The sequence below is a fragment of the Camelina sativa genome, chromosome 12, assembly GCF_030686135.1.
Source record: "Camelina sativa cultivar CO46 ecotype springtype chromosome 12, ASM3068613v1".
NCBI lineage: Eukaryota > Viridiplantae > Streptophyta > Magnoliopsida > Brassicales > Brassicaceae > Camelina > Camelina sativa.
The window spans coordinates 1,872,787-1,898,785 of record NC_141891.1 but is presented as its reverse complement, the minus strand read 5'-3'; the positions used below and the strand labels follow the sequence as shown (position 1 = coordinate 1,898,785).

The window sequence follows — 25,999 nt, the reverse complement described above, 5'->3', positions numbered from 1 at the left end:
TTATTGTGGATTAATTTTCTTTGTTAAGTTAAATAAAACATATCTTGATACTGAACACAAATCCGTTGTAGTCTAGCTGGTCAGGATACTCGGCTCTCACCCGAGAGACCCGGGTTCGAGTCCCGGCAACGGAGATATTTTTATAAATTTTGGTCTTGAAGACGATGTCGTTTTGATTAATAAGTCAACAGAGTGAAGACAGATGTCTTCTCGCTACTGGACCAGAGGAAAAGGAAAACGGATGACTCATATAGTCACGGATTCATCTTTCTCGGGATTTCAAAATTTGACGGTGATCCGACTTCCGGCGAATTTGTTGCTTTCGTATTTTATTTTCGCTGATCGGTAAAGACCAAACGTTTTGTTTCGGTATGGTGGAATCTACGTCGAATTTGACTCCGACGCAGAGATATGCGGCCGGCGCATTGTTCGCGATCGCTCTCAACCAAGCGCAAATTAACCAGACTCAGCCGTTAGGGATCCCGTCGGCAGAAGACGACGACGGAGGTGACGAAGAGCGTAGAAGCAATTGCAGTAGCGGAGATTCTGTCTCCGATGACCCAAGCCTTTGGGTACACGAGACGTCTTGCCTTCTTCGACCCGTTTTCAGGTGATTTCCCAAAATCTGTTCTCGTTTCTCATCGATAACTGAAGTATTGTTTCTAATTCTATATTTTGGTTGTATAGTCACGTTGGACTCATCATGTTCTGGAATCATATAATTTAGTTTGTAATTCGTTTTTATCCACAGATGTCTTGAGATTGATTCACCGGCTTGGCTTGGTCTCGAGCAAACAGCTTGCTCGACTCCGGCTAAGCACCACATCGGAGCGGTATGTTTATTGTGGAGTTTGATATTTTTTGTTATGGATCATTGAGTTAATTGTTCATTAACTTCTATTTTTGATTTCTTGTAGTTCACGAGGTTACTCTCAGAAGAAGCGAGTGATGCTTCTGTCGAAATGGTGGAGCAAGAGATGGCATTAGCTAAAGCTGCTGATTCTATGGTGTACAACATTCAAAGCTCTGTCTCGATAGATGCTAAGAAGGAGAAGCATCAGGAGTATGAAAACGAATGCCGTGAGAAATATAAAGTTCCTGAGGTCAAATCAAAAGAGGTGGATTTGGATAAAGAGAAGGATAAGAAGGAGGCGGCTGAAAGTGTTGAAACAGAGAGTCTTGAAGCGGGTGTGGTTATTATAGATGGAAGCCATAAGCCTGAAGTTCTTGAAGATGAGAAATCTGTTAAGGAAGTGACATTGCTTAGCCATCAGAGGAAGATTAATGTTCTTTATGAACTCCTTTCTGCTTGCTTGTCAGATAAACATCTTGAGGATAAGAAATGTTCTCGGCGTAGGAAAGGCTATGATGCTCGTCATCGCGTTGCTCTCCGTTTACTTGCGACCTGGTTTAACATTGAGTGGATTAAAGTGGTTCGTATAGTTATTTCTTCCGAGACAAGTTCCTTGTGAAACTTAACGCTTTTACTTGGAATCATTTTTTTTGTTACGAATTAGCTATCTTTCTGTGAGTTAGGATGTGAAATTAGCACTGCTTTAAATTCCAGTACTTTCCATCTGCTAATGGCGGTTGTTGATTTTGTGTTTTCTTTCATTGTTTAGATATATTAACATTTAGGGATCTTCAATTTCTAGGAAGCAATTGAGACAATGGTCGCATGCTCTGCCATGGCCATTCAGAAGTCTGCTGAAATGAAGGGTGAAGATGCTCTATCTCCTTCGAGTTCATGGGCTAAGTGGAAGCGTGGAGGCATCATTGGTGCCGCTGCTATCACAGGGGGAACTTTGATGGCCATCACTGGTGGTACGGTGAATTCAAAGCGTTAACCTTATAAATTAGAGCGCATTTTGAATTGGTTACCTGTCTTAAATTTACATGGTTATGCTCAACAGGATTGGCTGCTCCAGCTATTGCTGCAGGGTTTGGTGCATTGGCACCAACACTGGGCACAATTATACCGGTGATAGGAGCTGGTGGGTTTGCTGCTGCGGCTAGTGCTGCCGGAACTGTTGCTGGCTCCGTTGCGGTTGCAGCATCATTTGGAGGTGAATAAGAGTAGATGGTTCATTTTTGCACTACATGGATATATCAGTACGCTTACAATTAGTCACTACGTATTTTGGCTTGTCTTTCATCCCCACTAATGTATTAAGTTTTTTATGGAGCGTCTAGGATGTTACTTATGCTTGATTTTTAAAATGTTTTCGTACCCAGCTGCTGGAGCTGGTCTCACAGGGACTAAGATGGCGAGGAGAATTGGGGACCTTGATGAGTTCGAATTTAAAGCTATTGGCGAAAATCATAATCAAGGAGTGAGTTCCTATTTCCCTCTGCTGCTAGATCATTGGGACATACTTTTGTATCTTGGAGAACATATTGGTCGTGTCTCCTCTTCTCCATTATTTCGGAATCTCCTTACTCTGAGTTTTCCAGTTTTTGAGGGCCACGTGTTCACTGATGTGAAAATGTTTGTGGCAATCAATGTAACAGCGGTTAGCAGTGGAAGTCTTGATTGCTGGTGTTGTTTTTGAAGAAGAAGATTTTGTGAAACCATGGGAAGGGTTAACTAGCAATATGGAGAGGTATGTCATGTGAGAACTTTGGTATCTTAAAAAGGAAATAGGATTTAACATGTGGAGCTATTCCTTGCATTAGCTATTCTCATCACGTTTGTGGCTGATTCTCAAGAATAGAACTATAGTTGCCTCTTACATTCTGATCTTTTACTATCTCAGGTACACGCTGCAATGGGAGTCCAAGAATCTTATCTTAGTGAGCACTGCAATTCAGGATTGGCTTACTTCAAGTAATTGGTTTATATCCTTACTAAAATAACCATGTAGATGTAAAAATGTCAATCTTCTAATATAATTGTGATTTTGTTTTGATTTCCCTAGGGCTTGCCATGGAATTGATGAAACAAGGAGCGATGCACACTGTGTTGGCCTCTCTTTTAATGGCATTGGCGTGGCCAGCGACAATATTGGTAGCTGCTGATTTCATAGATAGCAAATGGAGTATTGCTATTGATAGGTAACACATCTCCCCTAGCTAAGTAGTCAATTGATGAATGAAGATAACCCTAAACCCTGTAGATCGGACAAAGCAGGAAGAGTTCTAGCTGAAGCGCTACAAAAAGGCTTGCAAGGAAATAGGTAAAGAGTTTATGACTGCTGCAAGCAACTGAATATAATTTCTAAACATAAGGATTTATGTGTTGATTGCTTATATTTCCTCAAATGTTGTGAATTCAGACCCATCACTCTCGTGGGTTTTTCTCTTGGTGCTCGTGTCATCTTCAAATGCCTCCAAACACTGGCCGAGACAGAACAAAACGGTAGTTTCTCATGTGCTACATAGAAGATATCTTGAAAAGATTGAATTCTGCTTCTTTTTTTCTTAAACTCTTAACATGTCTTGGCAGCTGATCTTGTGGAAAGAGTTGTACTTCTTGGAGCACCCATTTCAATCAATAATGAGAACTGGCGAGACGTAAGGAAGGTAATTAACTCTCTTTGAGCGATGTCAGTAACTGACCAAATCATATGTCACATCAATTGAATCAAATCTTAATTGAGTTTTTTAATTTATTTCTCTGGTCCTGTTTCTTAGATGGTAGCTGGAAGATTCATCAATGTTTATGCCACAAACGACTGGACCCTTGGTATTGCATTTCGCGCCAGGTACATATGTTACATAACTTCCATTATTTCAAATTTTGTCCATTTCACCTAACAAATCATCATGTTCTACGAATCCTAACCTTTGATCTTCCACAGTTTATTCTCCCAAGGATTAGCCGGAATCCAACCAATTTGTATCCCTGGGATCGAAAATGTAAGCCGTCTCTTTCTCTTGGTCCATTAATGAAACAAATGATTAGTTGTTGGAGTATAAATTTAGTAATGGTGTTGCCAAAAAGAAAGATATAAGATCACTTTCAATAATTGTAAAGTTGCAATCAATATGAATAATATTCTCTTGATCTCTCAACGTGTAACATAACAGGTGGATGTAACCGATATGGTGGAAGGTCACTCTTCATATCTATGGAAAACTCAGCAGATTCTAGAAAGACTCGAGATCGACACTTATTACCCTGTTTTCCGAGACACTCTCTAAGGTAATCAAATCAGATACATACTGTATATCACAATATAGAGAAGCAAACTTTTTCACATGTTTGAATCACAGGAAACAAAACAAATAAAAGTCGTTATACAGTTAGACATTAATGAAAGTAAGTCGTGTATTTTGTTTGTTTGGTTTAGTCGTCGACGTCTTTTGTCTTTTTAACGTTCGTCGTCGACGCCGGCGAAGGACGAGAGCTTCTATTACGACCACTGCTTTATCACTTTAGATTTACTATACAACTTTTTTTGGATGAAAATTACAATACAACTTTGCGTGAAAGGTCCCGTTTTTTTGTATTTTACTTATCCAACAGGTTTCCATTTGTTTTCTTTGATCCGTTCTATGCTAAAGTGCTTTTGAAGAGTATTCTCTCTTTCGTTCGCCACCACTCATGGTGGTCCATTCAAGTAAAGAAACATTACAATCGTAAATAAACAAGTAACTAGCCCACAAATTTTATTTGTTTCTCCCAGCATCACGTTTATATTCATAAAGAATCAGCCTTGCCAACTATAAAATTTGTCACTTTCTTGATCTTTTGTCTCTCTCCGCGACAAGATTCTGTCGTCGAGACACTACTACTTACTACGAACTTCTTATTTATTTATTTCTATTCAACTTTTTCTTTGTTAACGTTTTTTATATAGGTATATATATTTTGTTCGAGACAAAATTTATATTTCCCTTGAATTGAGGAGACAAGGTGCAATGAATCTGTTGATTTCATAGAGAAAATGTATTATTGTCGTCACTGATAATTGCTAAACTATCTTCTTCTCCTTTTAACAAACTAATGAACTTCGAAAGTATATTAAAAACCAAGGACCGCTAGTTTAAATATCTTAAGCCATCTCTTTCTCTCGTCATTTAATGTTGACAATACATAATTCACTCGTTTACATAATGAAACAAGATTCGTTTTCCAAGTGAACAAAGCTAATGTCAAGATGGTGTCAGATCGCTTTCAACTAAAACAATAATTGAAAGGTCAAATTAAGATGATCTTCAAGATTGGTGTAAGAAGGTTTAAAAATCACTTTAGAAAGAAGAAAAAAGTGAGAGATCCAATTATACATATAACTCTTGACTTCTCGATCTCAACGTTACAAGTGAAAATGTAAACAATAAGGTCAAAGGTCACTCCTCATATCTATGGACAATGTAGCAAATCCGAATTTGACAAAGAAAAAAAAAAAAGGCATATATAGATATCGATTTTGTTAGAGCGTGTCTCGAAAGATGGAGTAATAAGTGTCGGCTTTGACCTATATATAACGATTCATACTTCAAATTTGACAAATGTAGATATACCCTCTTGTTTACTCTTCACGTAACGTATTATTTGAAATTTCGAACTTATAACTCAAACAATGACTGTAGTGGCATTTGTCGTTTATATCTCTTGTTATATTAAGCGATATGAGAGTCTAACAGATGCGTACGTACGTATAGTAGAAAATTTGGGACCTCCTTAGTTCAAATTTTCAACATGCATGTTCTAAAATTTAGACCACAAAAAAATAAAACTAGATCACTAATTGAACGTAGACATTAAGGGTTTTTGTTTGTTTGTTAATTATCAAATGTCTTGGTTTGAACGTTCTTCGACGTCGGTGAAAGAGGACAACCTCTGCTCTGCGTTGTAAATAGTCGTGCCGAATCAACCACCACATGTCACCCGTTTTAGCTGACCATGCTGGTCTTTTAATTTAGCTACCATTCTTGCTCCCTTTTATCGTCAAAATTGAAAATGTGGATTCTGATGTCTGTATTTATTGTCTGAAACGAAGCGACTAGAAGTTCGAGACTATTTTTTTCGAGGCAAAATCGAGTTAGCGTATGAAAGTCACGTACGAATGAAATAATGTTGAGTTAGACAAATAGTAATGTTTTAGGTGGACTACTATCGCCTCTGTGTCGTGGGTTTCAATGATATGTGGTTCACTGCATGCTCATGCATCCAAGTTATAATAAATTCAGTGGTACATAAAAAAATCCAATAGATTTATTTATTTACAATTTCAAGCATGCATCACCCCTTTTTTTTTTTTTTTAAGCATCAACGCATTTCTTTCATAAAACATATATCACACCATGCATCACAAATCTATTTTAAACCATCCATTACTGCATTTATTTTATAAAATCTAAGCGACCACCAAACAAAGTTTTAAAGGATATGGGGTCGTATATGACTCAATTAATTGTCCCCACAATCACAAGTACAAAACTCTTTATGAGAAATGATTAAAAAAAATTCAAACGCAATGTCAATTATTTGGTAAAAGTAAATGTTGCGAGGACTTGATGGGTCGAGAAGCTGTCTTCTCTAGAAACCCTACTCGAAGCAACCCCTTTGCAAAGATGTGGCGTACATACTTGCATTACTGCAGTCTTTAAAGGCTTTAATTGTTACGTTTGGCTTAGAGCTGATTTTAGCGATGTCTGCTTCATTTTCACAACTCATTACTTGTCCATAAAACCGTCATTTTCTTATGCTTCCACCAAATAGAAAAGAAGGAGGCACCCTAGCTAGTTAGTTGTTACAGTCTTAAATTATCTTTTGGATTTTGTGTATTCGGTAGACATTTTGCTGGAGACATATATTTATGGCACCGATAATAGTAAAATAATTTATTCGTGATATTCCTGAGTCCACGTAGGGTACATGCGTATGTGTATATGAATGTGATACGTGTGTAGCTACGGAAAATGTAACAAAGTGATCGTAGTTTATTGATTTTTTTCGTCACGGTAGTTGAAGTTGTGATTGATACTTGATAGTTGATGCATTCAGGTTATTATAAATATATAGTTTCGATGTCAACTTTGACATTATCAATCTAGAAATTCTGATTATATATGGACGGTGTTAGAATAACGTAAGTAACACATACATAGGTGTTAGGTGCATTTCGCTGTGTTAGTATATAAGGTGTCCAATTCTACCCAAAAAAAAAGTCACACAAATGGTATACATAAGAAAAACCTATAATCATTAGCTTTTCAATTAACTTAAGGCTTAAACTCAGTTATATGCTCAATCCTAGAAATTCCAACTCTAATTGACACCCATAAGACTAAAAGTGAATATAACTATAAAATAATTTTGAAAAGTAGAAGTTCTCATTCCGATATTGCCAATGGCAATGGGGTACTTAAAACTATAAATTTCCAACATGCAAAGTTATCTCCGAAAAGAATCTTATTGTTTACATTTCATTCACGCAAAAATCCCCACAAAAGAAAAAGAAAAAAGAAAAGAAAAACAAAGCGAAACAAAGAGCCACTTCTTATGTTTTCATCCAGAATACACGTGTAGATAGATATGTATACATTACATGCATAAGATATAACATCCACAATTCGTCGGGGCTATTTTCAACTTTTCATCAGCTTCTCACACCAAACTCTTGCCACGTGGTTCGAACCACAACTTAAAGAGCACATATAAGGCGCGTGGTCGGCACAGCGAAAAGACGCGTGGCTTTAGGAGCCGTGAGACCGAACACATCATTCATGTCAAGCTCACTAGGTTTCATCCCATCAGGTAATTTCCACGTGAAGCAATGTAATATATGAGCCACGGCTAACTCAAGCGCGTATAACCCTAGTTGCATACCCGGGCACGATCTACGACCCGACCCGAACGGTATAAACTCGAAATTACTCCCCTTGAAATCCGGTACGCCCGCTTCCAAAAACCTCGACGGTCTAAACGTTTCCGGATCAACCCAAGATGTCGGGTCGCGTCCAATCGCAAACGCGTTGATCATCACACGAGATTTCTTGGGTACGAAGAAACCGTCGATACTAGTGTCCTCTGCCGTTTCGTGGAGGAGGAGTGGGATCGGTGGGTGCATCCTTAGGGTTTCTTTGAGTGTGCACTTGAGATAAGTCAACTTTTCGATGTCTGTTTCTTCAACTCGCCGGTCAAGTCCGACTACTTCCGCGAGTTCTTGTTGGACACGTTTCAGATCCTCCGGGCTCCGTAATAACTCCGTTAAGGCCCACTCTATCGCCGACGCTACCGTTTCCGTTCCTCCAAACATAACGTCCTATTAAAATCAAATCAAATAAAATCAATTCACATTAGAATTCAAATATTTTATAACTTTTTGCCTCTTCACTGATTTGTCATTTTTTTGTCTACTTGTAAAACAGAAAAATTGCCTTCCCAATATAGAAAAAGGTACTTCAAAGAAAATAACGGGTTAATGGATAAGTATTAGTATTACGTAACGCATTAAGAATCATGATGGTAAGTAATGCGTTTTGAAATATAATTACCATGATAATAGCTTTGATATTGTCACGGGTAAGTTTGATGGAATTCTGAAGATCCGTTGCCTCACTCACTAATTTGGCCTCTTCGCTGTAGAAGGCAAGAAGATCATCGACCATATCGGTATCAACAACATCTCCATCATCCACAGTGTTTTGATTCTCTTTCTTTTTCATATGTTCATCGATAATATCGTCAATAAATCCGTCTAGGTCGTTACGGGCCTTCACCAGCCTCTTGTTTATCCCTTGCGGATCAATCCACCCGAAATAAGGTATGAAATCTGCTACGTTGAAGGCTCCAAAAAGCTTAGAGAATTCTTGCAAGATTCTTATGAACTCGTCTTGTCCTTTTTCGCAAGCTGAACCGAACGCTGCCCGGTAAGTTATATTGCGGGTCAGCGCGAAAATTTGCTCCCCGACGTTTATAGAGTTACCTACAATTTTTTTGGTTCGATGTTAAAATACATAACAAACAAAAACAAATTGAGTTTTTACTTTATATACATGACCGCACATAACAAGAGTTAATATGCGAGCTAGCTTACCAACGTTACAAGAGACCGACCGGACCATTTTGTCCACTTCATCTCGAACTGAAGCCCATGACTCAGCTCGTTTGCGGCTAAACACCTTCATGACACACACTTTTCTCATCTGTCTCCAAAACGGTCCGTAGTGAGCGAAAGCCATGTCCGCTCGGTCGTAAGTCAAATAGCTTATAGCTATAGTTGCAGGCCGGTTCGAGAATACGCTATCCTGTACTTGAAGGACTTGTCGAGCCACGTCTGGTGATGACACGGCGTACATATGAAGGAATCCCATGCGGAGATGGCACAAGCCGCCGTATTTTTTAGCTAGATTGGCTAAACCACGGTGCGTGAGTTGGTCCATCATAAACATATTGCCTATGATGGGCCAACCCCGTGGACCGGGAGGATACGGAGGCCTTCGTCGTCGTGTGATGAGGCCGATGAATATGAAAAGAGTGACGACGATGAGAAGAGCCGTCGTGGGATCTGATACTTTGCTTAGTGTTTGTGATAAGGAAGACTCCATATTGGATTTTTTGAATTTTTTTTTTTTGCTAAAATGTTTTTCTTTTGGTCCTGGAAAGGCTCAGGAGGCAAAGTTCGCCATTTTGGGATGTGATTAGAGAGATGGGTTTTATAATCAAATCGTGGTCCCTTTTATTGACATAGTTGTATTATCTAGTGGGACTTAATTTTCGTCATCCATTATATATACACCGTTTATTTATTTTTATTTAATATATGAAATAAATAGTAACACCTTTGTGTGGAATTAAATGCATTGGAAAATAAATAGTAGCATGTATCAGGATTTTGGTATTTTACTGAGTTCGAGCATATATGATTCGAATCATTCGTGGTATTTAGTGGATTTTAAATTAGTGAACTAGTGAAAACATAAACACAGTTACACACATATGGATCGATGAGTGCTTCGCTAAAATAAATGGTAATATAAATGCATTTTCCTCAATTTATCAATATAATTTTAAATAATAATTACTTCTTCTTTTGCCGAAAAAAATAAAACATGAATACTAAAGTGGCTAAATTATTAAAATTTTAACAAATTACAGAAGTCACCATTTTTATTTACTTAAATAAATGAAATCAAGACTTGTCACCAACTCCTTTCTTATAAACGAAGAAAAAGAAAATGAAAGTAAACTAGAATTAATAATGTTATTATCATCGATATGTCTCTTAAATTTGATTTTTCAGTTAGGTTTATATTATATTTTTGTTTGTGGTGCGTTTTCTGATCAGTTAGGTTTAAAATGCATTAAAACTCAAAAAAGCAGATTTTATAGTAAGATTAATTGAATCAACTCAACACAAAAATAAATAGTTAAATTTGTACTACTTTGTATTTTGTATATATGTTAAATGACAGTCGTGATTTTGTTTGACGGGCAATATAAATATATATATATGGAAACATCCACTGTTTTTTTTCTTCTTTTTTTGTGAAAATTTGATGAAACGTCCGCTCTTCAATTGATCAAAACAACGTTACTAAAAAGATCCACTCAGACTCGGTGTAAGTGTAAATTGTGCAAACGTACAAAGACACAAGGTCTACTAGTACTAAATCTTAGACAAAGACTGACCACTAGCAGTGAGTACGTTACAGAAGGTCGATTAATTAATAATTAACCTAGTAGCTCTAGGTCTTAGACATTATAAACTAATAATTAATTTTATTTTGTCGTGACTGACAGAGTTCGCTGGCACTGCATCAGAAGAACTACACAAGATTTTGACCAATAATTCAAGTATTAGGGTGTGAATCATTGCAGCGGTTGGAGCGGACAAATTCATCTGCAGATCAGACTACTTTAATTTAACATTCATCATGTGTAGTTTGCAGTGGTGCGGTCTACAGAAAACAGAAACAAAATCGCAGCGGATCAACTGCAGACCGTTTTTTCTTACAAATAGACTTGGACCGCAGCAATCTGTTGTCCACACTTAAAACATAGCGGTTTGGTCCGCACACAGATTTGTCCGTCTCGACCGTAGTTACCATTCAGATCCTTAAAGTTTTTTTTTTGGTTTTTTACCACAAGTATTAGAGTTTAAAAAGAATAATTGCATATATGATTAACTAACACAACTTTTAAAATTAATCAAAATACCATCTTTTGCAAACAAGTTGGCTAATCTAAAACTCTCTAGCCACATGTTATGTTTCTCTAGCTACACGTTCGCTTGTAATACTTCTTAATCATTATCCTTTTAATATAAATCTCAGGCTTGTTTATTATAACCGACATCTATATATATTAATCCCTAAGATATTTGAAAAGTTAGATATTTATAGTAACCAATTTTGAAAATCTGATCCCTCAACACTTCTATATAAGATAAGAAATCCTTCAACAACGGTCCGTCATGAATTTGATTATTCTAAGTTTCATCATACGAGTCTATATGATGCATAAGTCATAAGTTTCAACAATATAGGGCTTTGAAGAAAAAAGGAAAGTAAAAAGTTACTTAATTAAGTTCGAGTCATAAGTCATAACTATAAGTCACGCTCGTATGACGAGGCGTGTGCATGTATGGTACTTGGCGAACTCTATAGTTTTATGGAATTAAAAAACACTGATCACATGTCTCCTCGATTACACACCCAATCGAAGGTAAGATAAAAAATAATAAAACCATACGTTATTTCGAGATTTAATATCAATTGACCTATTCTGCTTTCTTGGTGAAGCTAGTGATGTGGAGCAAAACTATAGTAGTATAAATTATTATCATATGGCTAATTTTATAAAGACTACTAAAATGAGTCTTTTTCTAAAAATATTAACTCATTGCTTAGTTGAATATGATCAAATTATGTGGGACCATTGTAAGCTCATATTGACAGTGATATACTGATATTATCGTCATTTCTAAATCAGCTGGATCAGATCATCGTATAAAAGCATTTGTTACAAATATTGGTAAATATATCTTTAATTGAGTGAAATAATACTTCCTCTGTTTCACAAAGAATGTCATTCTGGAGAAAAGTTTTACCCCTAAAAATAATACTCTCTCTGTTTCATAAAAAATTTCATTTTACATTTCCAATAAGTGTTTTAATGCTAAATTTTTTTTTTACCCCTAAACCCAAAGCTATTTCATTGAATTTAGATCATTAATCACTTATTAAATAGGGGTAAATATGTATAATTCAAACTTTTCTTAATTTATGTAAAATATGTCAGAATGACACTCTTTGTAAAACAGAAGGAGTATATTTTATGTTTGTAATAGTGTGTTCTTACCAACTTCATGCCTTTTAAAAGTATTTATGTCTGTTCTTACCAACTTCATGTTTTCTAAAACTATTTAGTGACTAAAAATATATCAACGTAAATGTTTATTTTCATAAGAATAAACTTAAATTCAAACTAAACCTTTCTATACGTTCATTAAGCACTTCCTATTATTCTGAGTTAATCAAATACCTTTATGTAAAACTTATATATATATATATATATATATAGATAATCTTTCGTATGTATGTATATTAAAAAATAAAAACTCTTTCCGTTACTTAATTAACAGGAATAAGATAGAAACCCTTCTTATGTTCTGTATGGTTCCTAAACGTAAGTAGAAAGAGTACGTAACAGGTTTTATATTGTCTAATTTAGTTTTGTTTCAGAAAAAAGAATATATATATATATCGTTTTATGATTCGGGTGTGATGACTGAAGCCAACCGCTACTCGCTACGTGACATAGATATCCTTTTCGCCTCTATTAATATAATAAGATAAAATCAAACTATGAAAGTCCTTACTATAACATTATGTTCCCATTAATTATTTATTAAGCCAACTTCTTCCTTTTGAGCTTTGACTAGCAATTTTTTATTTTTGTGTTTTTGTTTTGTCCACAATAAATCCCTCATCTAGTAGTATTTTACTTCAACGATTTTACACTTTAATTTAGGCATTTTCATATATTTTTTTGGAAAAAAATAAGCTAAACAAATGTTTTATTTGGGATCTGATCGGTGATTATGTTTTAGATCAGTGCATTTATAGAGCTTTTTTTTAGTACAGTTACATAAAAGTAATCTGGTAAAAAGGGTGAAAATATATGATTATTGTAAATTTGTAAGAGATAATAGTTGAATATATGGTTGATTGGTAATGTTTTAATAGTTATATAATAAAATAATTATACTTGGGGTTTTCTCTTTCAAAAGTCATAAGAATTTATTCTTGATAACTATTTATTATTTTAATACACAAATATATTTTAGTAAAAAAATTCTTAATATTTAAAAGAGCATATACATATAAAAATATATAAAACCACTTTGAATATTCAAAACAACTTTTCTGTTTTCCACTTTTTCTCTGTTTTTTCACCTTTTTCTCTGTTTTTCTCACTTTAGAAGTATCAATTTATGTTTTGAGTTGGATTGAATTTAAAGTGTTTTGAAATAAATCAATAAGTCAACCACTTGAAATTATAGGTGACTGGCAAATCAACTTTTTATTTTGGGCGGTTAGTAATTATTTTTCTTTTTATGTACCCATATACTTAAGAGTCTACCGCTTACTGTACCAGTCGATGAGATCGTTTCAAAGGCATTTCAGTGTGCCTACATTTTCCATAATGAAATTTAAGTTAGAATGTCATTATCTTGTCAATATAAAAGTATAGTATATGTATAAGAAGCAAATCAAGTGTATAGTATATATATAATATAACTAAGTAATACTCTCACCGGTTTTTTTCAGCTAATCTAATTGTTTCAAAGGAAGTATCATCTTGATTTTTTTATGTGAATTGGAAAATAAGGTATTTTTTAATGATTAGTTTTGAATTTAAAATATTTTTGTATTTCATTTTCTATTATTGGTTTTAAGTAGAGACAAAATATCTACTGAAAAAAAATTACAGTAAAATTTAACAAGGAATGTTTTTTGTAACGAAACTATTTCTACAAGGCTACAACGATGATACTATTAAACAGAAAAAAAAAAGTATTTGTGAAATTATTTTTTCCTACCTTGTGAAATGATGTAAGATGTTTTAATTTAAGAACCTAAAATATATTTTTAAGTATCATTAATTATGTGACGTAGTATAGAAGATAGAACAAAAGAATACAAACTAATTATCATATAAAATATATAAAAAATGATGTAAGAAACTAAGAAGAAAATGATGTCAAAAAAATAATAATAATAACAAAGCGTATGTATACAATTTTTCACAGTAAATAAAAAGTTTTTCTCAACTGTCTGTTTTCGACTATAATCACAGTACTGTGATTATAAGCCTTATCTAATGCTATCTCATGAATCAAGATCAGTTCCAACACTGGTGATTATTAATTAATTGGCAACGTACGTAAACAGAGGAATGTGTCAGGGAAAACAAATTTATTGGCGAAACGGTAAAATTTATTTTGCACCGTTTTCAACTACAGTACTTATCTGAAAATTCAAATTTCAATCCACATAATTCTTTCATTTTCATATATATATATATATATATTTATTTATCTTCCAGTTGCCACTAGAATCCTAATTCATACCCGACAATTGTGTTATGTCAGAGTTTATTCGTGTGGGATAGTTGAAAAATGCAGGTTAAACACTAAACTATATCGTTATATCAAACAAAAATATCAGAGGTGTATCATATTCCAACTAGTAGTAACAAACCATTGTAATTGGTTCACACAATATAACATAAATATACGATTCACGATACTTCACATGTTCATATGCATTTGGAAGTTTGGAAAACAAACCAACCATTATTGTATAATCGATCGTATCAACCTTAGGTTCACGTGCCTGTCACCATGTGCTAAGTCGTCAATGCCTAAGCTACTACATACGCGACCTACATATATCATATATGACTCAGACGAAACAAGATGTCTCATTTAGATTCATCACATACCGATCCGGCACATAAGCAAAGGAATCAATGACTTTACACGGTAAAGCATTATTGTTTGAAAAAAATCCTTTAGGTCTAGGAAGCCTTTAGGATCACTCTGAATTATTAAATAAGCATTACTGTTTGAAATTCTTTTTTTTATCTTTTGATTTTTGTTTTATACTAACAAAAAACTCAATTATTTTTTGTTGGGTAAAGAATATCTAAAAAAAAATTAGAAAAATCGGACCGGCCCTGCTTATATTTTCTTTAATAATTTAATAGTAGCTAACCATTCAATAAATAAACCGATAGTGAAACAAGTAAAGTGATAAGCAAATTACACATCGAATTGCAATCTTAGTTCGTTAATCGTTCTTTACGTCGTCATACCGTCGTCATCTTTACATAATTACCATTACACAAATTAGTTAAGGATAAACTCAAACGACATAAAAGAAAAAAATAGTAAATAATAAAACAAAAATGGAATTTGGATTTGGGCCTATCATTCATTTACGTCTCGGTGCGTTTGTGCTTCCCGTCACTTCACGCGTCTCCATCGTTTTTCTTGTCAAATTGATCAATTAGAGAGTTCTCGTGTGTATGTACGTATTCATATTTGTTTTCATTACAAACTACTCTCTGTTTTTTCTTAGTTTGAATTCTAAACTATATGAGACTGATTGGTCCCTTTATGTTATTCGGTAAATATTTTTATGAACAAGTCAAATTATACATCGAGACACCCCCGAAGTTCGGATATCTGTTTACCTTTCAAGATAAAATTGAATAAGATAATATCTTTGTATGGGTCTAATGCCATATAACATTGGGTTTTGTCCCAAATTCTACAATATTTGTTAGGTGAATAACTCGGTACTGAGAGAAATTGGGCCTAATATTTTCGGCCCAAAAGAGAAATGACTCGGACCAATTGACAGTTCTTGAACTATTTTCAGATCACGTATGGAACTCAAACCGATAACATCAACACTCATTTTTCTTAACTCTAAAAGGTTTCCAAACTCAGTTGTGATTCTAGATTTAAAGAATGACTGGGTAAGATTATCTTCTCTTCAATCCTTTTATCTTCCCTTTTAACCAATGTCATTGAGCATCACAGATCACAAAAATCATCATATTTTTTTCTATAGAATGAATCTCGGTTTCTTATGCTTGGAGGGGTTAATTTAATTTCATTTGACTCTTAAGACTTTTGTAATGCCTGCGTAGTTGAACATTCAGTAATAGCTAATCCACGAGATCAGTCGAATTTGGATGGTAACATGCTAACATTGAAACAATCCACTCTAATATTTTAACAAAGAAAAAACAATCCACTCTAATAGCTAGGTTGAGCTACTTTAATCAAACATTTTCAAATTATAAAAATGATCTCATTGCAACATTTGTATATTCCTAAATTAAGTCTAGGCCTATTTAGATACAACCAACACCACAACGAAGCGTCTTTCGTGTGAAGGCATTATCAAAATTGGAAAAATCTAGCGTAAACCAAAAGAAAAGCCATCAATAAAGAAAAAATTGTTTCGTAGGGTAAGTTAGACAACACCCTTTTGGCTCCCACATTACCTACTATTTTGATCATACTGTTCTTTATTTCCCTTTGTTAATGTGTCTTATGCTGTGACAAAAATGAAATATATGTATTCCCCGCATGCGTTTGACCAAAAGAAAACAAAAATTCTTCCCGCATCCGCATGCATTTGCGATGATCTCCTACGTACCCACTTATATAAGTGCGATATTAATGCAAAGGGGTTTAAATTAATACGAACACGCTTTTAAATGCGTTTTTTTACATATCTATAATCATGTAAAAGAAAGGATTTAATTTCCTTAGCCTTTTTAATCGATTCGTAGATGGTGTATAGTGGAGACCGTCTTGCGCGTGAAGCAAATAACTATAGATTGGTCACTCTATGATTGATAGATAAAATGCGGACAAAGTTTAATAATTGAAGAGCCTATACTTATATATTTATATATACAGCTTCCAGTTTTAAGTTAAAGGGTAATAAAAAGTTGGTAGGTTCGGTATGGAAAATGCATGTGCATGCATGGGATTAATTAAACTAAATGCATAAGTTTAACAGTCAGTTAGAGTGCACAGAATTAGTATAAAAGGGAGAGGAAGGAGAGGGTGTCGAAGCATAACATAGTTCGATGATCTATACTGATAAACTAAAATGGAGAGTATAATAAGAGAGAGATCATCATCAAGGTCAGTGTTTTTCTTGTTCGGTCTTGCTTGTGTTTTGCTGTCGCTAAGCTCAAAATTTGTTTATGGATTACGAGACCTAAAGGAGAGAGATAGTAGTGAGAGTAATTCTATGAATGCTACTTCAAGCGTTTCCCACTCTAAGAATACTGCCAACATTTCGACCGTTGGGTTTGAAAATGCCTTAGTTGGTCAGAATAGTAAGAGTGGAAAATGTGAAACACGAAGCGGAGGAGGAGGAGGCGGAGGCGGTGGGGGCGGAGGTGGAGGAGGAAATGGTGGGAATGGAAAAGACAATTCCCACAAAAAGAAAAAAAGAAGCGGTGGGGGAGGAGGAGGAGGAGGAGGAGGAGGAGGCGGGGGTAACGGAAATGGCTCAGGCCGTGGTCAGGGTGGAGGAGGCGGAGGCGGGGGAGGCGGTGGCGGAGGGGGAGGAGGAGGAGGCGGAGGAAATGATGGGAAAGGCGGAGGATGGGGATTTGGATTTGGATGGGGAGGTGATGGACCCGGCGCAAACGGTGGTCGTTGTTGGTATCCCGGTTGTGCTAAAAAGTTAACGGACAGTCATAATTAAATAAGAGATTGCCTAAAAGAGCAATGATAACTCTTAAAGTCATACTTTGTCACCATTTCATTCACAATAATTCCACTGTTTTTCCTAGTTTTTCCCTTTGCAACGGCCTAAGAACTGGACGATTTCTTTCTCTTTATTTTTTGTAATATCTTGTGAGATCTTTTGCTTTGACTGAAATGAAATATTTCCGATTTGTTTGTTGTCGCTCTTCCAAACTTAAACTACTTTTACTTTTTTTATAAAAACAAATTGAAGAAGTAACTAATTCTTCAACTGACTATTATAAAGACCCAATACTTGTGTGTTTTAATCGACCGTTTAGTTGACGACAATAAAATGTTATATTAGCAGAAAATATAAATCCAAGAACCAACTACTGATTCTCATTTTTAAGGATTTGCTTTGGTACTTTTACATATACTGTATACTTATAAAATTGGGTCACACTGTACGTCTGTCCGCAAAGAGAAAGTATATATACTGTGTTTTTAAATAATAAATACTGTGTCAACAATCAATGATTCGATATCGTCATTCATAAAAGAACCATAGTTGCATTGATATTTGTAGCCGCACAAATATGGATTGATTTTGGGTTCAACAACTTTGAATTGGTCATATCATGGTTCTGGTATTGCGACTCAACAAAGACAAAAGAGCCGCAAAACAAAAAAAAAAAAAAAAAAACACAAGAGTGTAAATGAGGTACTCGTACGTCATAGGTTTAGGTTTTGTGTTATTGAAAAATAAATTTGATATTGGGTCAAAATTTAATCATGGCCAGTCTCAACTTAATAAGATGATTGCAATCATGTTAATTTACATGATTAGTATGTTTTAAACAATTAAGTTTATTTGACAAAAACTTGTAATCCAATGTTTTCTACTACTCCATTAACGATGGATATATGTATCATAACTTGGATTTATGACACTCATACCAATTTTTATTTATATGTTTGCTGGTTGGTGTCTACTAAATTACGATCGGCAATAATAATGTCTCATTGCTACACATAATCAGCAGACGTATATTTAATGCACCTTACACAGTTGTTTTGGTGTTGTTGGTCATGGTGTAATGAACTATGAATGTCTATAATGATCATGATTTCTTAATCACACATTCTTTTTTCACACATTCTGTAAACTGAAATATCACTAATCATAGCTTTAAATTCATGAATCTGAAAATCATCTGCGATCTTTCTGATCACATTATGCATATGAAAACTGATAAATTTAGAAAACCCTAGGTTTTTGCTAACGTGTAACCCGAACCGGATCCGCTGTTTTCATGAGCCGGAGCTCCAAAACTTTCCTGTGAGAGTTAGAGTGAATCTCGGTGGAGAATGTCGGGCTACAAGCGGGTCTATATTCGGGTAAAAGCCGACCCGACTTAAACCGGACACCACAAGCATTACACAGTGTCTTGGCACCTAATGGACCCATTCTCCATTGAGGCGTTTTCTCTACTCCACAATGGCTGCAGCACCGCCTCGGCTGCTGCTTGACTCCGTCAACGGACGACGCTTCCTCCGTCTGTCTTCCTCTCTTCTTCTTTCCGGCAACGGCGGTGGGTAGCAGAGAAGATGGAGACTCCAGAGACCAGACACGGCCGTTGGTGCGGCGGCGTTTGCTTCGGGGTTTGACCGGAACACACTGTCTCTGAACCTCCACCGACACCGAGAAATCACCGGACAGATAAGATTCCGAGAAAGAATCCTCCACGAAATTGGATAACCACTCTAGGTCCTCCAAATCACCACCAACCTTGACAGAGTAAACAACACAAAAAGACAAATTAAAACAGAGCAAAACAGAGTAAAAACAGGGGAGCCAGGGGGAGGAAAGAAACAGAGTGGGTAAGTAGGCTTACTGAAACGTCGTCACTAGGAAAAGACAAGAGATCTTCAAGCGGTGAAAGACGAGTACTTTTGTCCGAAAGGCCTTTACCTTTGTCACGTTCTTGTTCTTGTTCGTCTTCTTCTTCTCTTTGTGACGAAGACGACTCTTCTCGTATGAAAGCACTAGTAGTGTCGGCATTAGAGAGGTCGAGAAGGTCGTCGACAGAAAAATCACCGAGAAATGTTTCTACACACTCCATATGGGTTTTTTTCTGTTTTTTTGTCTATAAACGTATGAAAGCACTAGAATTATTATAATGGTAGGAGGAGCGAATCCATATGTTTTGAAAAAGTTTGTTCGTGTTCCAATATTATTTTTACACAAATTGCATTCTCTTTTTTCAAAAATTAAAAATTCAGTACGTGTCTATCTCGAGATAGAGAGAGAGAGAAGAGAGAGAGAGAAGAGAGAGACAGTAGTGGAGAGTAGACAGAACTGATTGGGGTTTGCAAGCAAGAGTGGGTGTTTTAGGTTTTTGTGAAGTTGGGAGACTTTGTTTGGTAATGTTTCGTTGCGGCAAATCAACAAACCACGCATTGCCACCTCAACATTTCACTTCATTTTTTTTTCCTTCGAAAAATTAAAGGAAAGATAGATACATACAAAAAGTTATTCAAATTTTATCTATGTAGACTTTAAAAGATAAAAACTCTGGAATTATTTCAGAGTCCCTAATCCCAAATTTTTAGTTTGTAATATATAATAAGACAGGCCAAGATTTCTTCATAATTTAGAACTATCAAATTAAGTTTGTCAATTTTAACTACGTTTGTCAATTTTGGTACGTAACTTTTGAAACCATAGTGTACTACTATACTAAACGCACGTATCAGTCCGTAGTACATATACTTAGTGACTTGATTATGAAAGTTTCAAAATGGAAGATCTGTAGAGAATTACAACAACAAAAAAACTAATAGTAATTCCTTTAACCAGAAGAAAAAAAAAAAACTAGTAATAATTCGTACGTCGACAAGAATGATTGAAAAATATGGACTATAAAGTCTGGCTCCCACTCGACCGTCGGTGGAAGGCACATTTGAGAAATCTGAAATTGGGGACCAAAACAAAACAAGACAAGAACGTTAGATTTATCTATTTGTTCTTTAAATCAAGAATGGAAAGAGTGATCACATGCCATGATGAGACGTGAAAACATTGCTCATTGTAAATACATATGCGCAGTGTGAAACATTGTTCATTGTAAAAATATAGCTTTTTGGTGACAATAATTTTACACTATAAAAAATCGGTTCGAAAAAAAAAAACCTCATCAAAGGGTTGATACATTTCACATGGGCATCATAAACCCATAAAAAAAAAAAAGTAAATAAATCTCGAAAGTGCAAACCCATTTTAAAAAAAGTAAATAACCTTAATTGACAAAATGAGATAGATAATAATCCAAAATACATAATAAACATAATGTATTAGATTTCAAACAATTGGGTGTTTGGTCTAGTGGTATGATTCTCGCTTCGGGTGCGAGAGGTCCCGAGTTCGATTCTCGGAACACCCCTTTCTTACGTTCTAATTTATTTATTTATTTTTTTGTTTTTGTTTTTGACGTAATTAAAAGCGGTAAGTGCGTAACATATGGTGGGCTGTCACTGACCTGGTAAATGGACGGTTATATTTACAGGCCTACTTAGCCCAATGGGCTTAATGCAAGTTAAGTGAAAGTGGGATGTTCTTGAATGCGATGTACAGTATCTTGGCAGAGAAGCAACTGACAAAATGGACCAATTTTTAATTAAATATGATCTATAACTTTGATATTGTAGAACTTTCATGAAACTTTGATTTGGTTGATTTTCATTTAGAGGAGATAGAACTTCAATGTAATCCTAACTCCTAGGCGCACTAACTAACTATGACCACAATGTTAATTAAGTGATAAAATTATACTAGAATATTGCATATTGCATTCTTCCATATCTTGCGCTCAAGTCCTGAACCCTCTTTTACACTCCATAAAACAAAAACAATAACAAAAAACAAAAAGTCATTATCTTCAGATTGAAAAACACAGTTGAATTGAAACCAATATCATTTTATCATTATCTTCATATTTGTCTTCATATTGGATTAGTATGAAGTTATGACCAACTATTTCCCAAAGACAATCACAGATTCACAGATCTACTTCCCAAATACGATCCACTATAAAATACTCCCTCTGTCTCACAAAGATTGATATTTTGGGATATATTTTTGTCTTACAAAGATTGATGTTTTGCAAACTTCAAGAAGTAATCATTTAAAATATTAAAATTTTTGAATTGTTATTGGTTTATATTTTCTCTCTCTACCAAAAAGTAATTATAAATTAATTAACAAATGAAAACTAAAAATTTTTTTAATATGTGTGAAAGTCTCAAAACATCAATCTTCACGAGACAGAGGGAGTAATTCAAGTAGTACTATAGTAGACACGTTTCAGTACACAAAATTATTGCAGTTCCCAACCATAATCGAATTACTCCAAATATTAATTATCGCGATACCCTAGTTTAGTCGACATAATATAAAAGCATAGTATTAAATAAATAAATTTAGTTGTGAATTGGAAAAACATTTGATATAGTTGACAAGAAGTCTATTTAACTGTACGTATAGATCTTTGGATATTAGGTGGCTGCTAGGTGCGGTGAAGCATTTATTAGCCGGTGCCAGTAAACCAAACGTTCCGGACTAGGTTAGGTGAAACTACCAAATCAATTAATGTCACCGATTCATATACTTCATTAAAGTATTTCAAGAAAACATCTAAGATGTGAACTAAAAGAAAGCCATCAATTCCAACATTTAATTCGACGATATGGACTTCCATCTTCATCATCAGAATGACACGGCGAACATATTTATTATTTGACCTTATCATTCCCCAATGAGTTTACTTTCTCACATTTTTAACCATCACCCTGTCAGTGTCGGTTTATAACTTGAAATGGAAACACTCTATCTCTAAAAGAGGCAAACCAAACTTGTTAGCATAGACCTTTTTTTATATAACTAAACTTCTGATTCTGAGCAGAGTTAGGGATAGAGAAAGCCAATGGAAGCTATGAAGGAGACTGTGGAGGAGAGCTTGAGAGAGATGAGAGATACGTTTGCGAGTGGGAGGACGAGGAGTCTGAAGTGGAGGAAGAGACAGATCACAGCTATATACGAGATGGTTAAAGACAACGAAGACAAGCTCTGTAGTGTTCTGTTTCAAGATTTGGGCAAACACAGTACTGAAGCTTTCAGAGATGAGCTTGGTCATGTCTTGAGATCAGCTACTGTTGCTATCAACTGTCTTGATAAATGGGCCGTCCCAAAACAGGTAAGAACCGACACTATTGTCGAATTAGGTTTAGAATATTCTTAATTATCAAGAAATTGACTAATCATATTACTTGGTTCTGAAAAAAAAAAAAACAGAGCAACCTTCCTCTGTTGTTCTTCCCAGCAAAAGGGAAAGTGATATCGGAACCATATGGGACGGTTCTTGTTCTGTCTAGCTGGAATTTTCCTATATGTAAGATTCGCGATCTTGAATAGTTTTTTTTTTATAGAGATAAGAGTTACAATTTCGAGATTTTTATTTTATTTTATTGTTTGTTGTCAGCTTTGTCTTTGGATCCATTGATTGGGGCAATAGCAGCAGGAAATACCGTGCTTCTCAAGTCATCTGAATTAAGCCCTAACGCATCTGCCTTCCTTGCCAAGACAATCCCGGCTTATCTTGACAATAAAGCCATCAAAGTTATCGAAGGAGGACCTGATGTCGCCACTATCCTCTTGCAGCATCAATGGGACAAGATCTTTTTCACCGGTATTAATCCATTCACCTCTCAACACGTGATGACTTGCTCGGAATTCTCGTGACTGATGTTGTTGTTGTTTGCTTGTAGGGAGTCCCAAGATTGGAAGGATCATAATGGCTGCAGCAGCACAGCATCTCACTCCTGTGACATTGGAGCTTGGGGGCAAATGTCCCACCATTGTTGATTATCCCACCATATCAAAGAACATCAAGGTATGCGCTTTGCTCTGTTTCTCTTACCTTACCTCCCAATTTGATTGCAACAGAAACTAGTGATCGTAAAAGTCCCTAAATTTGAATTATTGGTGATGAATATAGTCGGTCGTAAAGAGGATTACTGGAGGAAAATGGGGATCTTGCAGTGGACAAGCTTGTATCTCTGTAGATTACGTTCTTATCGAAAAGAGTTTTGCGTCTTCTCTGGTACGTGAACGCTCACAATGAAAACGCTCGCAAACTCTGTTTCTGTAGGATTTCTTAAAGTTTGGTGGTTTTCTTTCTGTAGATTGATATGTTGAAGCCAACGATAAGGTCTTTCTTTGGGGAAAATCCTAAGGAATCTGGATGTCTCTCAAGGATTGTAAGCAAGCAACACGTTCAGAGACTGTCTCGTCTTCTTAATGATCCCCGTGTCCGAGCTTCCATCGTCTATGGTGGTTCTATAGACGAAGAGAACCTGTAAGCTTTGACTTAATCCTGTTTCTTGGATCACACGAAATTTGTTCTACATGTCATTTTAACCTAAATTTGTTTAATATAATAGCTATGTTGAGCCAACAATCTTGTTGGACCCTCCTCTTGACTCTGAGATCATGAATGAAGAGATCTTTGGTCCAATTCTCCCGATTATCACGGTAAGCATATTCAAAGTATACACAGTATATATATACATTAATAAACAATCAACTAATCGTTGTTGATTTTGTCTATTTCCTCCTATGTTTTGAAGGTACGTGACATCCAAGATAGCATAGGGATCATCAAGTCAAAAGCAAAGCCACTTGCCATTTATGCATTCACCAAAGACGAGAACCTTAAAACTAGAATCTTGTCAGAAACATCCTCGGGAAGTGTTACCTTCAATGACGTCATGATCCAGGTATAAATATATTTAATGGCTCAGAGTTATTTACTTTAGGTCTCGATAACGAATTTATCGATTTCGATTCTGATTTTAAATTTGGGACTATAGCAGTGAAAAAACATATAGAAAATTATTGCTATATGATTAAGTACTGTTGAATGGAATTGCAGTATATGTGTGATGCGTTGCCCTTTGGAGGAGTGGGAGAGAGCGGAATAGGGAGGTATCACGGGAAATACTCATTCGATTGTTTCAGTCACGAGAAGGCAATAATGGAAGGAAGCTTGGCAATGGATCTTGAAGCCCGATACCCTCCATGGAACAGCTTCAAGCTCAGTTTCATTAGACTCGCATTTAGTGAAGCTTACTTCAAGCTTCTCCTCCTCATGCTTGGGCTCAAAAGATCAAAGTGAGAGACAAAGAAACACACACACACACACACAACACACGTACACGATATATGTGACTGATTTATATCAGTATATCACTCTTATGTTTAATTTACATATTTTTCACCTAATAAGTCACATTCCAGAATCCAGATGTCTTAAATCACTTAAGCTTTGAGAAATATCGTGTAAGCAATTTTTGGTATCAATCTATTTCTACCGGATATGATTTTAGTAATACATTTTTTTGCGAAAACTTAAGATTATTCATTTAATTTCCCAAAAATAGGCTTTGATGAATCGTATATTACCTTAAATAATACTTAATTTGATGAACCATTGGACTACACAAAGAATGAATGTGATACCTCAATATATATTGATCTAGCTAGCAAGATTGTTATAAGGACCACTACATGGTATACTTACACACACAGTAGACAGTAGTATGCATACATTGGATCATAAAGGTGTACGTATACGTGTCTTGTCCAAAGAAAAAAAGACAAAAGAAAAGCTGATAAAAAGTATGGGCACACACGCTACAATAATAGATTACTGCATCACTGAACTAGTTTCTTTCATCCCCACCCTAACTAAAGCTCTACCAAAAACCCTAGCTAGCTTTTTTTTTTTTATAATCTATTTTTGTTTTTGTTTTTTTGGCACCTCGGCCTTGCTTGCCCCTCTTTATCTCCAATCTCTGCAGCATTCTTCATTATTAATTTCTATCTTTACATCTCTCCCTCTCTATCTTTCTCTGTTTCTGGTTATGTCTTATGTATTCTTGACCTCAATTCCAACCAGAGACCATAAATATATTGTTGGGTGTCCTTAACTCTTTGAGAGTTAATAAGCAAGGAGGATGGTTGACTTGCTATTCAAGGTACGTTCCCGAGGCTTAACTACGTGAACTTTAAGGTGATCTAATCGTATCTTTTTCTTATTTCTACTTCTTGATTTTTTTTGTTCACCAAAGTACACGTGTCTTAAGTAGATAATGTAGACATATGCACGTGTCTAATTGCCTGGAAAATAGGATTAACAAAGCTAATTACACAAATTGTTATGGTGACATAACTTCGGGTGGAGATACATGTCCGCAAG

General features: G+C 35.4%; 5 protein-coding genes and 2 non-coding genes across 10 annotated transcripts; 5 read left to right on the top strand and 2 right to left on the bottom strand.

Annotated features, from left to right (window-relative positions):
- The first annotated feature begins 61 nt into the window (after nt 1–61).
- TRNAE-CUC (transfer RNA glutamic acid (anticodon CUC)) lies at nt 62–134 on the top strand. The gene has a single exon. It is a non-coding gene; the product is annotated as a tRNA-Glu (tRNA).
- Nucleotides 135–186: 52 nt separating this feature from the next.
- On the top strand, nt 187–4,434 carry LOC104729560 (transmembrane and coiled-coil domain-containing protein STS1-like). 4 transcript variants are annotated; one of them, XR_015573964.1, is made up of 16 exons: nt 187–610; nt 752–833; nt 918–1,433; nt 1,656–1,824; nt 1,914–2,066; nt 2,236–2,333; nt 2,512–2,603; nt 2,757–2,827; nt 2,919–3,054; nt 3,131–3,176; nt 3,276–3,358; nt 3,446–3,522; nt 3,634–3,704; nt 3,801–3,858; nt 4,030–4,144; nt 4,293–4,434. XR_015573964.1 is itself a non-coding variant. In XM_087477711.1 (16 exons), the coding sequence occupies exons 1-15, from the start codon at nt 372–374 to the stop codon at nt 4,141–4,143; spliced, it is 2,019 nt and encodes a 672-aa protein (XP_087333837.1). In that variant the 5' UTR covers nt 245–371; the 3' UTR covers nt 4,144; nt 4,293–4,434. The 4 variants fall into 4 exon arrangements, 2 of the variants coding, with proteins under 2 accessions (XP_087333837.1, XP_087333836.1); XR_015573963.1 differs by having other exon boundaries at nt 4,216–4,434; XM_087477711.1 differs by having other exon boundaries at nt 245–610; nt 3,117–3,176.
- A 2,828-nt stretch (nt 4,435–7,262) lies between these two features.
- On the bottom strand, nt 7,263–9,681 carry LOC104729559 (cytochrome P450 84A1). The gene is made up of 3 exons (XM_019234165.2): nt 8,988–9,681; nt 8,446–8,876; nt 7,263–8,213 (listed from the first exon to the last, which is right to left on the bottom strand). Exons 1-3 carry the CDS (start codon nt 9,496–9,498, stop codon nt 7,593–7,595), a joined length of 1,563 nt encoding a protein of 520 aa, XP_019089710.1. The 5' UTR covers nt 9,499–9,681; the 3' UTR covers nt 7,263–7,592.
- Nucleotides 9,682–17,009: 7,328 nt separating this feature from the next.
- On the top strand, nt 17,010–17,898 carry LOC147930110 (uncharacterized). Its single transcript, XM_087477988.1, has one exon. The coding sequence runs from the start codon at nt 17,095–17,097 to the stop codon at nt 17,698–17,700; it is 606 nt and encodes a 201-aa protein (XP_087334114.1). The 5' UTR covers nt 17,010–17,094; the 3' UTR covers nt 17,701–17,898.
- Nucleotides 17,899–18,779: 881 nt separating this feature from the next.
- LOC104729557 (GATA transcription factor 7-like) lies at nt 18,780–20,131 on the bottom strand. Its single transcript, XM_010448510.3, has 2 exons — nt 19,580–20,131; nt 18,780–19,473 (listed from the first exon to the last, which is right to left on the bottom strand). Exons 1-2 carry the CDS (start codon nt 19,805–19,807, stop codon nt 18,964–18,966), a joined length of 738 nt encoding a protein of 245 aa, XP_010446812.1. The 5' UTR covers nt 19,808–20,131; the 3' UTR covers nt 18,780–18,963.
- Nucleotides 20,132–21,055: 924 nt separating this feature from the next.
- TRNAP-CGG (transfer RNA proline (anticodon CGG)) lies at nt 21,056–21,127 on the top strand. Its single transcript has one exon. It is a non-coding gene; the product is annotated as a tRNA-Pro (tRNA).
- Nucleotides 21,128–22,337: 1,210 nt separating this feature from the next.
- LOC104729556 (aldehyde dehydrogenase family 3 member F1) lies at nt 22,338–25,148 on the top strand. The gene is made up of 9 exons (XM_010448509.3): nt 22,338–22,936; nt 23,035–23,131; nt 23,222–23,428; nt 23,508–23,632; nt 23,738–23,842; nt 23,925–24,097; nt 24,183–24,273; nt 24,369–24,518; nt 24,674–25,148. The coding sequence occupies exons 1-9, from the start codon at nt 22,667–22,669 to the stop codon at nt 24,914–24,916; spliced, it is 1,461 nt and encodes a 486-aa protein (XP_010446811.2). The 5' UTR covers nt 22,338–22,666; the 3' UTR covers nt 24,917–25,148.
- Nucleotides 25,149–25,999: the final 851 nt, after the last annotated feature.

What these genes read in the sequence shown, in the direction of transcription:
- LOC147930110 (XM_087477988.1), top strand. Translation starts at nt 17,095, where the DNA reads ATGGAGAGTATAATAAGAGAGAGATCATCATCAAGGTCAGTGTTTTTC.
- LOC104729560 (XM_087477711.1), top strand. Translation starts at nt 372, where the DNA reads ATGGTGGAATCTACGTCGAATTTGACTCCGACGCAGAGATATGCGGCC. An exon ending in GCGAAAATCATAATCAAGGA is followed by an intron (nt 2,334 to 2,511) that starts GTGAGTTCCTAT and finishes TCAATGTAACAG; the next exon opens with CGGTTAGCAGTGGAAGTCTT. An exon ending in ACTGGCGAGACGTAAGGAAG is followed by an intron (nt 3,523 to 3,633) that starts GTAATTAACTCT and finishes CCTGTTTCTTAG; the next exon opens with ATGGTAGCTGGAAGATTCAT.
- LOC104729556 (XM_010448509.3), top strand. Translation starts at nt 22,667, where the DNA reads ATGGAAGCTATGAAGGAGACTGTGGAGGAGAGCTTGAGAGAGATGAGA. An exon ending in TAGCTGGAATTTTCCTATAT is followed by an intron (nt 23,132 to 23,221) that starts GTAAGATTCGCG and finishes GTTTGTTGTCAG; the next exon opens with CTTTGTCTTTGGATCCATTG. An exon ending in TCTATAGACGAAGAGAACCT is followed by an intron (nt 24,098 to 24,182) that starts GTAAGCTTTGAC and finishes TTAATATAATAG; the next exon opens with CTATGTTGAGCCAACAATCT.
- LOC104729559 (XM_019234165.2), bottom strand. Translation starts at nt 9,498, where the DNA reads ATGGAGTCTTCCTTATCACAAACACTAAGCAAAGTATCAGATCCCACG. An exon ending in GTCGGTCTCTTGTAACGTTG is followed by an intron (nt 8,877 to 8,987) that starts GTAAGCTAGCTC and finishes AAAAAATTGTAG; the next exon opens with GTAACTCTATAAACGTCGGG. An exon ending in ATATCAAAGCTATTATCATG is followed by an intron (nt 8,214 to 8,445) that starts GTAATTATATTT and finishes TGATTTTAATAG; the next exon opens with GACGTTATGTTTGGAGGAAC.
- LOC104729557 (XM_010448510.3), bottom strand. Translation starts at nt 19,807, where the DNA reads ATGGAGTGTGTAGAAACATTTCTCGGTGATTTTTCTGTCGACGACCTT. An exon ending in TTCCTAGTGACGACGTTTCA is followed by an intron (nt 19,474 to 19,579) that starts GTAAGCCTACTT and finishes TACTCTGTCAAG; the next exon opens with GTTGGTGGTGATTTGGAGGA.